This window comes from Strigops habroptila, chromosome 3 (assembly GCF_004027225.2).
Source record: "Strigops habroptila isolate Jane chromosome 3, bStrHab1.2.pri, whole genome shotgun sequence".
In the NCBI taxonomy this organism is placed as follows: Eukaryota; Metazoa; Chordata; class Aves; order Psittaciformes; family Psittacidae; genus Strigops; species Strigops habroptila.
The window spans coordinates 42,229,129-42,245,748 of record NC_044279.2 but is presented as its reverse complement, the minus strand read 5'-3'; the positions used below and the strand labels follow the sequence as shown (position 1 = coordinate 42,245,748).

Below are 16,620 nucleotides of genomic sequence, written 5' to 3'. Positions count from 1 at the left end.
CTAGATTCTTGTACCATCACTAGGCCATGAAGATTAAGAATGATTGATTTACCTCAGTGGATTCTGCATCAGCTGAGCAAGGACTGGAAAAATCTGAGGCAGTAGGTACACAAGCTACATCATCTGTGGTTTGCACAGCCCAGCTATTTGCAAATTCAGCAATGTCTTCTGTATATTCACCTACTGCATGAAAACATTGGAAGAGCACCCAGGAAAAAAAAAATTAAACTGTCAACACAAACTCCAAAGACAACTTAGAAATTTCTGGTGTTTTTCAATGTGTCCATTACCTCACTTACAGGTATGTTCAGAGTACAGGTGGTGTAGGAAAATCTTATTTTTCTTTTTTAGTTTAAGTGTTTTCTACTGCATTTAAATGGAAAGATTAAAAAATATATGACAAAGTGTTAGTTGGGTTTATTTTAAGAGCAGTCAATGACAATTTTATTACAAATATACAAATAAGGACATGCATAATGTACTGAATACTTAAGAAAAAATAAGTTTCTTTAAAACAATTTAAGGCTTTCATCACGTTTCACAAATGTCAGTCAGCTCTATTATCTCCCTCCTTTTCCTTTGCTATAGAAAAGCCCTAAAACAAACACACCACTACATGCCCAGCTCTCCTCACAGCATGAGCATGGGAGAATTAATGAACAAGATGCATGACTGGAAGTCATGGCAACAGGCTGAGGAAGATACATGAACATACAAGAAGTTTGGCAGTAAAAAAACAGACCCAAAATTTCCATATTTTTGTGGCAAGAACTAAATATTACATTTTCTCAATGTTAAGTATGTTAAAAAGGGTAAATTGTCTATACTTTCAAGAAACTTACTGTAATTGGTATCTATGCTACAGTTATCTGTATCTATGCACGGTTAGGAGTCAGGGTACTGAAATTAAATCAGCTACAGTTCTTTTCACAGAGCTGTACTATCCAAAATTTAATCTAACTGCTTCTAGAACAAGATGTACAAAGTTTGACACTGCAATGTGGAAAGCCCCAAAGCACACTAATCAGATATTTGTACTTGGACCTCCACAAATAAACAAAGATCCTAACTACCAGTTTATTTTACTTAACAGCCAGGGAGACATAAAGCATTTCTCCCCCCTCAGACAGAACAGTTCTTTGCACAGAAAACCCTTCCCAAACATAAAAAGCTGGGGGTTGATCTAGAGGTAAACCTGTTGACATAACTCTGCTTCTGCAAAAAAAATTAAAAATATTTTATTTACATTTCTACATGGCTTGAAAAAAAATTCTAAGTAAGTCCTCAAAAAAACTCCACAAAATAAAACCACTGTCCTTGAAACAGTTCTGTACACAAATGCAGGCTGTATATTAGAGCAATACAAAAATGCCATTAGAGACAAAGGAAACAGAAAAGGAATTTGTTTTTAAACTGTGCTTTGAAATGGGGTATTACATGCCTTGCAGCAACTTATTTACTTGGGCCATTGCGAATAGAGAACATTTGGAGTCTGAAAGATGCAGAATAGATATAAAGGTGTCCTTTACACTACTGGGGGAGTAATTTAGCTGGGGAAGATAAATGATCATCCCAAAAGATTTATAAGGTTTGGAAACACTTAGATTTTTTTTTTGGCTTAGAAGTAATTTGAATTAGCAGCTCATTCTTGTGAAGATATCAGAACTTCGTGCTTTGTGTTTGCACAGAGTCAAGGCCCCATGTTATACAACGGTTCAAGGTTAAAATGATTCATAGAGCTCTTGATTGTACATTACAGTAATACCATAATTTCTGATAAAGAAAAATGTTAGAAGAAATTAGGGTGGTGAAGAAATGTAGCTCTGGAAATTAAGAAATCTAAGAGCTGGAAGTCTTCTATAACTGGCAATACATTTAAAGATATTGAAATTACTATTTTTTAGAGATCATGAGAATTCATGATCTCACCAAATTCCATTTTTCTCCAGTATTACAGCTCACCAGTTTTAACTAGTTATTAAACATACTACACTCTGCTCTGCAGAAGTTAATGCATGAAACAGGAAACCTACTGCTCTCATGGCAGAAGAATTACGAGAAATATATATTGGGCAGATTTTTAAAGACTATACAAAGATAGGTACACTGCGTCTTCCTTCACTTAGAAAGGAAGGATCAACCACTATCAACCATTAAAAATGGGAAAAAAACCCAGGGAAGGGGGAAAGTAGTTTCAGAGAGATAACTTTTGTGACATAAGAATATGCAGGGTCATGGGACGAGATTCTCTCAGCAATGAATAGTGAAGTAAAACAGTCCTGTCTTTGCTTTTATCAGAGGCTGAGAAAAATATTCCTCACATTCTCAAGCTTGTTCTTTCTCTGTTTTGGTTTGGGGTTTTTTTTTTCACATTAGTTGCAAGTAGGACAAAATTCCCTGTGGAGTAGTCCCTACATAGACTACAGAATATTCTACCAGTTTAGCAGGTCATCTCTGCCTCAGACACAGCATTGAGCAGCTCCTTATCCTACAGGGTAGTCAGAGGCCTGTGATACATCATACCATCACACCAATCTTATATGGATACAAGGGACTCCCTGGAAACAGCTTTGAAATTTACATTTTTTTACCGGCACTTCTATGATGCTCATATAAAGGAATGACTGGAGATAGTGCTTTTTGCAAATATTTTGGTTCTTCTCTCCTTCTCTCTCCGTCTTTAAACATAGAGAAAACCACAAGCATCTGTTTATTTATTTATTATTTGAAGGCACTTTCATCAGCTAAGATAAACATACCCCAAGTGCTTTGCTGAGCAAGAAGAGACTTTAACATACATATAAATACTTTCTTGAACCTTTTCCCTTAGCAACTTTAATTATAAGGATGAGTAGAGCAGATATTCTATTTTCTACTGGAAGAATTGAAACAGGGCTCTACTTTCTTACAGTGTTATATTTAAAGTGAACATGGAAGCTGCTCACTCAAGAAAGGGTGTATTTCTAAGCTATTTACTTACTGTTTTGCAGTTTCAGGTCATCATGTTTATTGCCATTAAAATCTCCGCAGAGGCCACAAGGTTTTCCCTTATGATCTTCTGTCAGCTTAATATAAATACCAGAGTTTCCATCCCAAGCAAGAGAAAAACCAAAGGTAGTCTTCACCAGAATATAGTCAGCCAGTCTCTCAAAGAAGGCATTTCCAATTGTCTGAGGTAACACTAATCTGAAAAAATAAACAGCCTGCTTCAGATGAGATAAGGTTAGTGCTAGAAAAATACCACATAAAACATCACCTTCTAACTCACTAAGCCCTCTTTCCCAGCTGTATACAGTCATTTCTTCATCATGTTTTTACTATCTTTTGTTCTGTTTACTTTTCTATATGAACGCTGCTCTGTATACACCTATCGGTTGTACCAATTGGAAGCCTGAAAGAATAATGAATCTTCATTTTCAAAGCCCAGCACATGCACATTGAGGAATATGTGACTTCATGAGCCTGCTGCATTGCGCTAGGAGCTATGTATGACACTATGACTACCAGCAGCCCTTTTGGGCACAGGGTCATCACTGGATTAGACATCTGCAAATGGAGGAACTTACAGTACAGAAAATACTATTGACCAAAATACTGTGTATCTTCCTCCTTTGGCCAAAGACCACTGGATAATAACATGGCAGCACAGATGTAATCTTAATCTTCCAAAGTTGTTTCTGTTGGGATGAACAGAATCACCGTAGCTATCAGTCTCAGATGCTAACAGATATAACATTATATCAAAGGGGACGGCCACAAATCTTTGAAATTTCCTGTACTTTATCAATCGGTAAAACATACTCATGATAGCCTTGCACTCATCTTTTTACTTCTTAAAAAAAAAGGTAAATTTGAGGGTCTGATGTTCCTCAGAGATTGATTGTGGATTTTTCTCCTAAAAGCGGACTTAAGATCTTTGGTTCAACCAATTCAGGCTTGTCTAGAAGATTACATCTTACATTAAGTATTGCTGCCAAGAATAAATAATAACTGCCTCGATCAAAATGGTATCAGGATGCACCAAGGATTACCTAGTATTGTCTGATACAGACTTTGTCTATACAAAGTAGGGATAAGTAATTGTTAGATTACAGCTGAGAAGTCGAACACAAGATTCATGTGGGAAGTGTACGCTATCCTCACTCAGGTATTACATTTGCACCATTACATCTCACACAAGAGCTCTGTCAGAGCAGAACAATATAGAACAGTGAGCAATCAATAAAGATATAAATCAAACTATTTTCTCTGGCTGGTGTAAAAAGCATTAATTTCCCAAATTCCACACTATCTCTTTGCAATAAAATGTTAAAACCAACCATTAGAACACTTACCTGATTCCATCTTTTCTTACTTCATGTCCTGAAATAGTTATTTCTTCTTGGTTTGAAAAAAATAAGCTGATGGACCTCTGACAAGTATATACCGAACCATAACAGTGAGGACTGTTATGAACCTTAGAGAGGAAAAATATACACACAATAAGAATAAATGTTTGTTCTCAATAATGTCATCATGCAATTTTTCATAAACTCATATATGATATTCTTCATTTCTCTGCACCAATTACTGAAAGAGCTTTACAAATAAATACTTAGAATATAAAAAAGTCACATAGACATGCAAAACTAGAAGTTCACACTACCCAGTACTACTGAGAAATACAGCAACTGTTTAATAACACGAATCATCACAAGACAGTGGGTGAAATACTGGGTGGCATAGGTATTTTATGTAGGTGAACCTCAGGGCCATCGTAGTGAGATAGCTTTTAACTGTCAATGTAGGACCTCATTAACTGCACTGAGGAGACAATCCTATTGCTCTGTTTCTAGAGGTCTGGTCTATAAGAGGGGACTACAAACCAATACAAGACCTCAGCATAATACCAGCATTCTCCATGCCAGATGAGACTGGCACCAGCTGAACTACAACATACCTGCCTGAACTACTCAGGATTTGTTGAGATTTTGGAGTGCTCCCACAGAATACTGCAGTCATCTAACATACATGCATCTATTAAAAGCCATTTCACACTGGCTTTCCAGCCTGCTGATGGAGAAGGGCAGGCTTTTCTGAAGTCTGACTCTCCCCGGTATACATATATAGCTAGTTAGCCCAGGTATTGGTTTGAATCACATATCAGCTTCTCTAGTATGAACACAGCAATGGAAATACAAGTTTCAGTCAGACAGAGAGATTTGCAACACTGTGTATCTCAGATATTAGCTATGTGTGATTTCCATGGCTGCCCACTACTAGAGAGAAGTGTTAAACAGTTCTCAAATGCATGCTTCTGGAAAACAAAATCATGCAACTCCTATCTCAGCATGTCTACATTTTGATGGCATTCAAGTAGATCTTGCATAAAAAATGTATAATCAGACTTTGAAATCAGCATGATAAGACAGCACTCTTCCTTTATATGGTCTGGCAAAAAGGAGGGTATCCCTGAAGTCAAACTTCTTTGCACTCCCAGCCTTCTGCATGGCAGATCACAATTCCTGCAGGAAGGTCCCTGTTCCCAGAGACCACACAGCTTTCACTGGCCAGCGAGTTCTCTCAGGACTTGAAAACTGTGGGTTTAGATTTACTCTGACTGGTGATAGGCATACAGGTCTCCAAATCTCTGTGCATATGCTCTGAGCATTTAACTACTACACAGTTAATTACACTCATGTAGTCTGAGTGAATTTTAAGCACATACCTACTCCAAGGGCTTGAGCAAAACTTCAACAGCTTTCATTAATCTCAGTGAAGCTGAGCCATCCTAACCTGTGGGATGCCCGAGACTATGGTCTGTGAGCTGAATTTAGACCACACTGAGGAGACAGAGGAATGAGTTGTGAATCTTAGGTACCTATCATTACCTAAATTAAAATGTAGACAGAGTTTAGATAGCTCGAATATGATTACTATGTGTCACTGTTCTCTCAGAAGGATGGGAGTTGCATTGCCAGTTTGACAATGCTGAGAAGCTAAATAGATTACTAATTGGGAAACATCTTGCCAACATAGTAATGGAAACTGTAAAAGTGACTAGAGCTATCAGGTTTTTAGGAAAGATCTGTTGGTAAACCCATACAGTGCTAACACAAACTCAAATTAATCTTCCTAAACTGACACTTAAACCCAGAAGTAAAAACCAGTTACTGTTTCTCTGAGTGAAATAAACCAAACCAGGGAAAGCATTAGAGTTTTTACGTGTATAAAGATAATAAGAATTAAAGACATCATAAATGTTACTGGTATTGATGAATGGTTTTTAACATAAACCTGGACCAAGACAGAAACATAATCAAGGAAAATTAAATAATTCTTGCATTTTCTTCTCCTCTAGACAGGTGGATTATTAAAGCCAGAAGGACAATAATGTGAGGATCTGGCAAAGTTCTTGGCTCTCCATTGCCCAGCCTTTAGTGACTGCAGTGCTTCAACATTACTTACAACTTTTCTGAACAAACATTTTCAGTTTTTAGCAAAACCTGATGTTTATTCCAGCAATTGAATGGTAGTTTCTCTCTTTCCAGAGCAGCTCGAATCCACTCAAATATTGATTCTAAATTTTAATATAAGCTTGGGCTTTGCTACAGCATTTTCTGAAAACTCCTGAAAGATCATAGCTGCACACAGAATCCAAAGAATTAAAATGAAATCTTGGAAGACACATGTACCGATGTCTGTCTATAACTTGAGTGAATAGAAATGGCAGTTTTAATGGCAGATTTGTCTTCACTAGATGCTATTATCTGGGGGAAGAGGAGGTTATGTGTTTATAAAGGAAAACTAGTCCTTGGAGCTGAAATCAGCATCTAGGTCTGCCCTTGCCACTGTGAGCACTGTGACCACCAGGGCTTAGAATTAGGATCCCTCTTGTCCTTTCTCCCCTGCCGAATCAGCACCAAATCCCAAACAGTGTGTAAAATGTAATATAATGAGCTCATCTCCTCTCCCCACAGTAACCAACAGCCTGATAAATAAGGCATCTTCCTTCAAAGAGGGTATAGATATGAACTCTCCCTGACCCAAAATCATTGACCATTGATATGCAGCAATTTGAGGAAATTACTAAAAAGCGTGCCTTCCATACATGGATCAAGATGAAGGCTTTTGAGCTGTTAATCTTCTCTGCATGACGTAGAGGTAATCTAAAATTAGAATGCAAATCCACAGAGGGGACAGAGTTTTCCATGGGCCGGGGAGGCAGCTCACCATAAGCATGCCAATAGCTGTGAATCAGGACCCAGTATGCTCGGGAGCCCAGCTCTCAGGCAGGTGATAGCTGCTTGCACTTTACTCAGCAACTCAAACTTTTTACAACCTGACAGCTAAATTTTATTGGTGTTTCCAAGGTCTGCTTTAAGACTTTTGCTTCCAGAAAGGAGAGATCAGAGGTCCTTTTTAGGATAGGGGGAGTAAGAAATACTGTTTTTAATATACTGACTGTTGATTATCATTTCATCAGTGGTTTGAGTTACTGCACATAGGCTTAGACATTTTCCAGCAGCATACTTTTATATTTATGTAAGCAATGCAACAGCTCAATCCACTTATTGTCTCTATTTATTTTACTTACGATGAAATTCCTGCAATACAGGAATACTCAGTGCATTATTTCTAGCATATGCTCACATACTTACCCAAACAGTGTACTGGGGTTCTGGAGTACTGCAGTCTTTTGCAAAAATATAGGAGCAATTTCCTGGGAAGTAGTAGTAAATGCCATCAAATGTTTCAAAATGATACTGTCCCCACGATTTGCAAATCCCATCTCGGTCCTTACCAGTGTTGGGTACTGGAGAGAACACAGTGAGTTTACAAGCAGCACAGTAAAAAACTGACAAGTGTCACAGGCATCTACAAAAGTAAGAGCTCAGAAAGGAAATAAGAGCTTAAAAGGAGACACATAGCAAGGACAAAAGGTAACATCATTTCTTCAGCTTTAAAGTCAGTATCCTTTTTTTTTTTTTAATCCTTAGTCTGCAGTTTTAGTCATGTGAGATCATCATAAGTTTTATATTTGCTTCAGTGGAGACATTTTAGTTATTTTATACTTCACCTTATGAAGTTCAACCAAGCCAAGTGCAAGGTCCTACACCTGGGTCGGGGCAACCCCAGGCACAGCTACAGGTTCGGCAGAGAAGAGATTCAGAGCAGCCCTGCAGAGAAGGACTTGGGGGTGTTGGTTGATGAGAAACTGAACATGAGCCGGCAGTGTGCGCTTGCAGCCCAGAAAGCCAACCGTATCCTGGGCTGTGTGAAAAGAAGGGTGACCAGCAGGTTGAAGGAGGTGATGCAGCCCCTCTACTCTGCTCTCGTGAGAGCCTGCTTGGAGTACTGTGTACAGTTCTGGTGTCCTCAATGTAAGAAGGAAAGGGAGCTGTTGGAGCAAGTCCAGAGGAGGCCACGAGAATAATCAAGGGGCTGGAGCACCTCCCGTATGAAGACAGGCTGAGAAAGTTGGGGCTGTTCAGCCTGGAGAAGAGAAGCTGCGTGGAGACCTCATAGCAGCCTTCCAACATCTGAAGGGGGCCTACAAGGTTGCTGGAGAGGGACTCTTCATTGGGGACTGTAGCGATAGGACAAGGGGAAATGGGTTTAAACTTAAACAGGGAAGATTTAGGTTGGATATAAGGAAGAAATTCCTTACTGTGGGAGTGGTGAGACACTGGAGCAGGTTGCCCAGAGAAGCTGTGGCTGCCCCATCCATGGCAGTGTTCAAGATCAGGTTGAATGGGGCTTTGAGCAACTTGGTCCAGTGGAAGGTGTCCCTGCCCATGGCAAGGGGGTTCAGAACTAGATGATCTTAAGGTCCTTTCCAACCCAAACCATTCTATGATTCTATGATAAGTAAAGACAAGGGATTTAGGTCTACTGCAGATCTTGAAAGACAATTCTTATTGATCCCTACACAGAGAAACCATAACCCTACACTGGTTCCAGAAACCAGTGCATTGAAATAGCTGGTAATTTTATTTGCAATAAGTCATTATTTGTTAGAAAAATGCAGTGACCTTTTGGTTGTTGAGCTAACTATAAAAAAAGTTGGCCAGCTACTGATGTACTAGACAGTGATCTATCTGTTATGGTATCTATGCATCATTACAGCTCAAGTGCTAAAACGTAGGCGTTCCTGATGTTGCTTTTTATATATCCTTAATGCATATCATTTTAATCCTATTTGCTACTAGTGGAATGACAGTCCTACCACAGGGGAATCACAAATATGCTGTTAACAGCATTGTTTTAAAAGCCCACACCTTAAATCTCACTTGAAGATGAAACTCAACTCTTTTGGCCGAAAACTCACCAATTTGGCACCTGCTACCTTGAGCCTGAAATAACTGACAGTCACAGTCACCTGCCTCTGTGCAGGCTGCTCCATTAAGGCACTCCTGGGGACATGAACCTGTAAGCAAGCATAGCAGTCTCTTAGTAGATGCAATATTTTGCAAACAGGCTGAGAGATCCGCATTAAATCTGTTTATTGTTAAATCATAAGCAGCTATATTAGCTAAGACAATTAACCAACAACAATCTCCAGTTTTTAACGTCTACTTAAGTTTATCCTTTGTGTTCCTTGGTTAAAAGAGAAGCAAGGTCCTCTCCCGTTTGGTTTGAGACTTGTAAACTAACAAAGCAGCAAAAGGTCAACCTCCTCCCAGCAAACAAAAGGTCAAGTTCCCATGTAAAGAAACCAAATCCCAGCCCTGCTGATCTTGAAATACACAGGACACAGATTATTCTAATTGACTAAATTCAGCACGATTTATGCATATATTCAGCTCCTCCCTCCTAAGCATTACAGCAAAGGGTATATTCAGCTTATGAACAGTCCAGAAAATATAATTTACAAAGTCAAAACCAATAATAAATAACCTTCCCTAAAAAAAAAAAAAAAAAAAGGTCAGTTAAAAGGGTATTTCTGCTTAAGAGGTAACTGGAGTCAGAGACTTAAGATTCCATGGGAATGGCTTGTGTTATGTTATAATTAGTAATTGTTTCCCACAGCAGTTTCATTAAAGGATTTTATAGCCTGTTTGGAAGCTAAAATCTCACTGTCATCTAGTAATCATTTGCTGAGATGGGTCTAAATCGTAGTTCCCCAAAAAGTGGGGAAGGTAGTTCCAGAGCAAAGTTTCATCAGGTTTTGCAGATAGTTGCTTTCCTTCTTGGGGGAGCACTAAAACCCTAGATACAAATGCTTACAATCTTGCTGACAGAGGTTAAAAAAGCATTGCAAAAAGCAAGAAGTAAATGACATAAACATGCCATGGTAAAGCTGCTAATGACATTAAATGGGGACAAAACGGGACCTTTACAACAAAGCACACACAGAAGTTACCAATGACTAAGAACATCAGCCTTCACTGTGAAAACTCCTTTCCATGCTTAGTTTTGAATTTTTTCCGTGTAAGAATTGCTTTCCAAATATACACAGATACTCTGAAAATACCGACAAAGCAGAAAATGCTGTTTATAGAACAGCACTAATGTGGAAAACTTCTTTGTTGTTGTTAGAATTGTGAGTTGTAAAATTACATATATTTATTTACATGGGAAAACACAACAGAAAGCACCTACCCAGACATATACATTTTCCAAGAAGGATACCAAAGTTCAGTTGGATACAGTGCACTTTTCTGCAAAACAACTTCTGTAACTTGGACCTGCTTTATGTGTTTGCACAATGTTTAAAACCCTCCAGGAGCAGCTGTGTGCTCATTCCCTGAACATCCCTGTCCCTTCGCATAACCAGTTACGTGCCTCCTGTAAGCATGTAAGACATGCTTACATCCTCTGCCAAAGCCAGGAAAAGGAGCAGAAAACAAAAATTGCAATAGAACTAAACTTTAAAAAAAAAAAGAAAAGAAAGAAAGAAAACAGGATTGGCTTAGTTAGCTGTTCCTGTTCAGATTTGGTTGTAGAGGCATTATTTTGAAAGTACTATTTTAACAGGAATTTTTATAGAATCATAGAATGGTTTGAGTTGGAAGGGACCTTAAAGATCATCCAGTTCTAACCCCCTGCCACTAGGCCAGGTTGCTCAAAGCCCTGTCCAACCTGGCCTTGAACGTTTCCAGGGATGGGGCACTCACAACTTCCTCAGGCAACCTGTTTCAGTCTCATCACCCTCATAGTGAAGAATTTTCTCCTAATATTGAATCTAAATCTCCCTTCTGTCTACTTAAAGCCATTTTGCCTTGTCCTGTCACTACATGCCCTTGTAAAAAGTCTCTCTCCAGATTTAACATGGATAAAACAAAAAAATAAGACAGGGCACGGTTCTGTAGGGGACACAATGAGGAGGGCTCCCACAACCCACAGTAACACAGGAGAGCTGGTGGGAAGGCAATGATTTCAATGGTCCTGAAAGCTCACTCCTACGAGTGAGGAGCACAGCACTGACCTCCTGAAAGACTCCGTGTCAAGGCCCCATGAAGGTGTGACCAAGGAGAGGAAGCTTGAACCTGTCAGAGAAACGTAAAAGCAAAATCAGGGTGTTTGTGCTTTAGAAATGAGCTGATACGAGCTTGAAGCATTTCAGCCTAACATTGGGTTGGAACTTCTAATACACGACAATAATTTGTGGCTCGGCCAGCATATTGGAGAGTCGTGGATGCTGCAGGAGGGATTGGCAGCCTGGGTCAATGTGAAAGGCAGTGACTGGAGCAATCAGCGCTGTGGGGAGGAGAAGCACGGAAGGATACAGGTGCTCTGTAGGATCACCTCTGGCCTCTTCTCCATGCCCTCCAGTGCCAATGAACCAGCAAGACTTCACCTGAGAAGTTTTGCATTTACATTTGGAAGGAAGAGTAACAGGACAGAGAGCACTCCTGCCCTTTTCACTATGGTCAAGTACCAATAGCTGGAGGGCTCGAAGATGTGATATCTGTCTATTTCATCCTCTCTCCTAAATCTTGCTCTGTGCTGTATCCTGATCATTCCACTATGGCCACTTCAGCAGCAACGGATTTCATGTCCTCCTTGAGATCCTTCAGAATTGCATTTTGGTTCACCCCAAATAAAAGAGGAGACGGATTTGCCTGATCTGCTTCCTGTCTTGTTTAGGAACCGAGGAGCATTGGACTATAAGGAAGCCCTGGATCTGATCCAGCACTCTGCTACTGCAGCTTGTCACGTTGCATCGTCCCTTGCAGGAACCGATCCCATTCCGGGCTGAAAGCACTCCGGGGTTTTTGCTCCCACTAGTCTGATTGGAAAGTTTACCAGGGTGAAGTGCTGGGTAGTAAAATATTTCCCTCTTACATATTTTCACGGCCAGTTTAAATCCTTTTGTCTTATAAAGCTTGGCTCTTTTGCTTAAATAGCTCTTCTTCCCTGTGGTTATTTGTTCCATCTCTGACGTTCTATCAGAAAACAGTTAACTCTCTGTGCTCCCACAGAGGTATACACCAGCCTTCAGCTGCACGAGTAAGCAAAACAAACTGTTTAAGTCTTTACTTGTAAGCTAATTTCTTTCTTCCCTCCTGCCACCAGTCATTCTCCATGTCTGGAGTTTGAACTAATGAATCTCAAAGTGAACAGCACTGCACAAGGAGCAGGTTAGGTGAAGTCTCCCTGTCACTGTGCATTGCACAGTGACATAAAAGCTTCCCTTTTCCAACTGGAAATACTTTGTAGGGTGAATCCAAGTAGCAAAATCCATCTAAAATCAACCTGAAATGGACTTCATCAGATTGCCACCTGCAAGGCCCCAGCACCAAAACTGTTCCTGGTCTCCATGGCCTGCTGCTAGCCGGAGAGGATCCTTTCCCTTCCTGCACAACAAGACCCATGCCCATTTCCCCTCATTGTCAGTCTGAGCTGTCCTCATCAGGAAAGCAGTTTCTGGCCTTTATGTTAATCCAGGGAGGTAGAGTGCCTTTGCTGCAAAAGTATTTTCCTGCTGAGCACCCTCCTGAGACACCGTCAGTCCTGAGGGCCCATTTTCCTCAGGGGCTTGATTCACCTTAGTGCAGCATTTCACAAAGGGAGTGGGAGAAAATCATCTGTGGTTCAGCTGCAGGCTCCCCACAGGACTGTGAGGACCGATCAGCGTGGGCAACCCACCTGCCCTCACCAGACAGGGTTACTACCCCTGTTTGGGCTCTGTAGCCTGAGACATCTGCCAGCAGGGAAACAAGATTCCCCTGTTTACTATTATATTTCAGCACAGCATTGCTGAGATGCAGAGTTGAGGCAGCAGTGGGCCAGGGTGGTAGGAACCAAGGAGAGGCTGGAACCACCACGGCATCACATGTGGGAGGGATCCTTGCCAGTGGTGCTGCCATCATGGCTCCCACCAAACACTAACAGCTTTCTGGGGCATTCTGTTCACCCTCACAACAGACAAAGGAGTCGCAGGTGTATTTCCCATCGTGTGCGTCAGTGAGCTCGTCAGAGGGGGTCACACACCAGGCGCTGAGAGAGGATGAGGGCATGGGCTCAGGCAGGGAGGAAGCAGGTAAGGAATAGCTGCTGCTCCTCATCACTGTCCTCCTGTTACCGCTGCCCTTCTCCCCACAAAGGCTCCTTTGTAAGTACAGCAAAGGCTCAGAGCAGAAAAGCAGGGAGGATTTTCCCTCCCTCCTGCTTTTGGAGGTATAACCTACCTCGGCTGTTACGAGATCTCTTTTCTGTTGAGTTGCATTAAAGTCATTTCTGGAAGAAAACAAAAAGGATCTTGTATAATCAAAGGTCCCTGGAGCAACCTGAATAAGCAGCTCCCCAGAGAGAAGTGTTTCTCTCTGATTACCATCGCTTTATCAAAGCAGTCTTTCTTGGGTTAACATTTAAAAAGGTGATTTTTTTTCTTTCTCCTTTTTCTTTTTTTTTTTTTTTTTTTTTTTTTTTGGTCTCATTTTACAGAGTTGGGCAGGACTCCAGTATCTGCTTGGACAGGGAGGTACCTGGAGCTTGTGAGGGAGACATAAATAGGCAAAATAGGCTTATGTGACAGGACACAAAATTGTAAAGCAGCTTCATATTTACTTGATGCTGCGTGTGAGTGGCTGTGAGTTCCCTCAAGTGTTATTTGAATATACCATGATGGTACTTTCAATAGCAAGAGATGACTCTCCAGCTTTTATTGCCTTAAATTTCTGATAAAGATTAGAAACAAGGGCATCAAACTGCTTAGTTTTATCAACAGTCCAACATGGCATTTCATCTGACGTGTGTTCACTAGATGTGTTAGACGTCATTAGACATCCGAAGCTACGTCTGACTGGGTGCTTCCATTGAAATTGATGGCATAGTTCCCATTTAATTCAATGAGACCAGGAACATTCCCTAGTTTGGGTTTTGTTTGGGTTTTACCTTCTACATGAAAATTTGTATCGAAATATTTATCATAAGGCTGTATAGCTCTTACTCTTCTGTGCTTCAAATAGCAGCTAGGATTTTATCATGCAATTAAAACTGTTGAAGGATACTCATTTAATATATTTTTCCAGTCATTAAATCATGATCTCATGCTGGTTTCATTCCATTATTCCTCTAAGCTTTCTCAACACCATAGAAGTATCACTTTTCATAAGGACCTTCATTTTTCAAACAATTTTCAAACAAAAGGCTCATGCCCTTCATGTAAAGTCTTTGAAGAGAGCTGTAAACATTCTGAAGGTATGTTTTACATCCAATGTACATGTACATGACATTTTACACATCAAATTCTAGGCTGTATTTTACTTTCTAATTTGCACTGTGCCACACTTTTTCATTCTTGTTCTGTTTGTAGGACTTAACAAATAAGGAAAAAAACTTACCTTGAATTTCTTCTCAAAAGAGAAAGCTTGCAATAAGATCCTGTAGATTAAAAAGTCACCAAGTTAAATGGTTTTTCTACAGTTTGTCAAGTTTAAAACAACTCTATTGAATTTTGTTCTTTAAAGATCCTAAGTTTTCCAGAGCACCTTTACACAAACCTTTTCTGTTTCCAAAGGATGTAGCACTACATGCTTTTCTTCCTGAGAATTTGACTCTTAAGTACTCACCACTTGCAAGTTTCCATCATCTCGGTTCTGGTACATGCTACCATAAAGAAGAGCAAAGATTTCATAGTTCTTCAGAGGTTCAGAACAAAACTGATAAAATACAAGAGGTGCTCAGAGCTTTCCAGAATCAAACTTCTAGGGTGGACACCTATAGTTGTTTTCTGAATGCTACTTGTAAGACTCAACTGTAAATCATCTAAAATGCTCTAGAGTCCAGGCTTTTAAAAAACAAACAAACAATATTAAAAAAACCCTTTTTTTCTCATACTGCCTTAGAAATGTTTATAATCACTGCAAGAAAACTACCTACAAGATCCATTTGTATAGAAAATAGGATCATTTCTATAACTAGAAAAGCAATTTTTTACCCTAGCATTCTAAGTATGCTTAAACAAATGGCAGATCCAGTTTGCTCAAACAAAATCACACCCCACTGCAAGTCATTAGATGCTTACCCATGTGGCAATAATGGCAAGATTAAAAAAAAAACCTTAAATTTTGTTTCTAAATAATTGTTTTGTAACAAATTCAGACATAAAAATGTATCTTAAAAAGAAAAAGAGCTGTATTTTACATCTGTGAGAGAAAATGCTGAGATACAGTATTTTAACCTGTGTTAAAAAATTTTTTTATTTATGAATTCCAGAAAGGGTCAAAAAAGTTGCTTTGTAATGATAGAAAAAGAAGGAGCTGTAATATTAAAATATTTAGGGAAAAAAATCCTTGTAAAAATTAGCATTACTTAGAAAATCAAATAAAGTTCTTACCTTGCAAAGAGGACAGCAGTGAATGAAGCAAGAATATACTCCATGGTATCATTAAAGTGAGCTTTCCCGCAATGTTCATTTCAGTATAACTTAGTAATTAGGAATTTATCCAAATTAATGGCTTTGATTACGATGGCATCTTAGAACTAGGTATTTCTACACTGTGTTTAAATCCTTTAAAAGCTAGATAGTTGGGTGCATTATTTAAAATAATGCAATGCAAAAAAGGAAAAGAAAAGAAGACATCAAGCTTGGTAGCTACACGCAGCTTCAGGAGCTTTTCAAGCGTTGCATACAACTTTCTGGCTGCATGTCTCTCATTAGTAATGCATAGTAACTCCTCAGCAGAGTCTGTATTAGTTACACTTTCACTAGACCTGCGAGTATTACTCCTCTGTTGAATTGAATCAGCCCTTTATAACATAGCAGACAATGACACAGAAATGTTGCCATGACATGACAGTTTCAGAGTTTCTTCAGTCGTCACACACCTTTGTGCGCTTTGAGGCTTGCACTGAGTGCTGCCCTTTACTGTTTATTACAGTGAAATATCTTTGCAAGACTCTGCAATGATGCTACTCTATAAACTATAACCAGATGGTTTGAGAGATTAACATATTAATGTTCCTTATCTGTCCTACAAGGAGAGACATGAACTTCCATTAAATAATACACCTGGATTTTTAAGAATGTTTTAGATATATTTTTGTGTGTAGTTTGCTTATATTTGCTTCTTTTAGTTTATATTACAAAAGAAGGCTTCCCAGAGGATAATTACATTTTGTTTTTAATAAAGCGTATTATGGAATTTTCATATTAGCAAAAATGAGAAAGAAGTCAACAGGGCCAATGGG

At 39.4% G+C, this 16,620-nt stretch overlaps 1 protein-coding gene across 1 annotated transcript in view; it reads right to left on the bottom strand.

Moving 5' to 3' along the window:
• OTOGL (otogelin like) overlaps positions 1-15,818 on the bottom strand; it is a 94,639-nt gene extending 78,821 nt beyond the window's left edge. The window contains exons 1-9 of the mRNA XM_030479564.1: positions 15,767-15,818; positions 14,772-14,811; positions 13,617-13,665; positions 11,411-11,471; positions 9,311-9,409; positions 7,641-7,795; positions 4,335-4,456; positions 2,981-3,186; positions 53-180 (exon numbers count right to left, since the gene is read on the bottom strand). Of these exons, the coding sequence (XP_030335424.1) occupies positions 53-180; positions 2,981-3,186; positions 4,335-4,456; positions 7,641-7,795; positions 9,311-9,409; positions 11,411-11,471; positions 13,617-13,665; positions 14,772-14,811; positions 15,767-15,818 (912 nt within the window). The remainder of the gene's footprint in view (positions 1-52; positions 181-2,980; positions 3,187-4,334; positions 4,457-7,640; positions 7,796-9,310; positions 9,410-11,410; positions 11,472-13,616; positions 13,666-14,771; positions 14,812-15,766) is intronic.
• Positions 15,819-16,620: the final 802 nt, after the last annotated feature.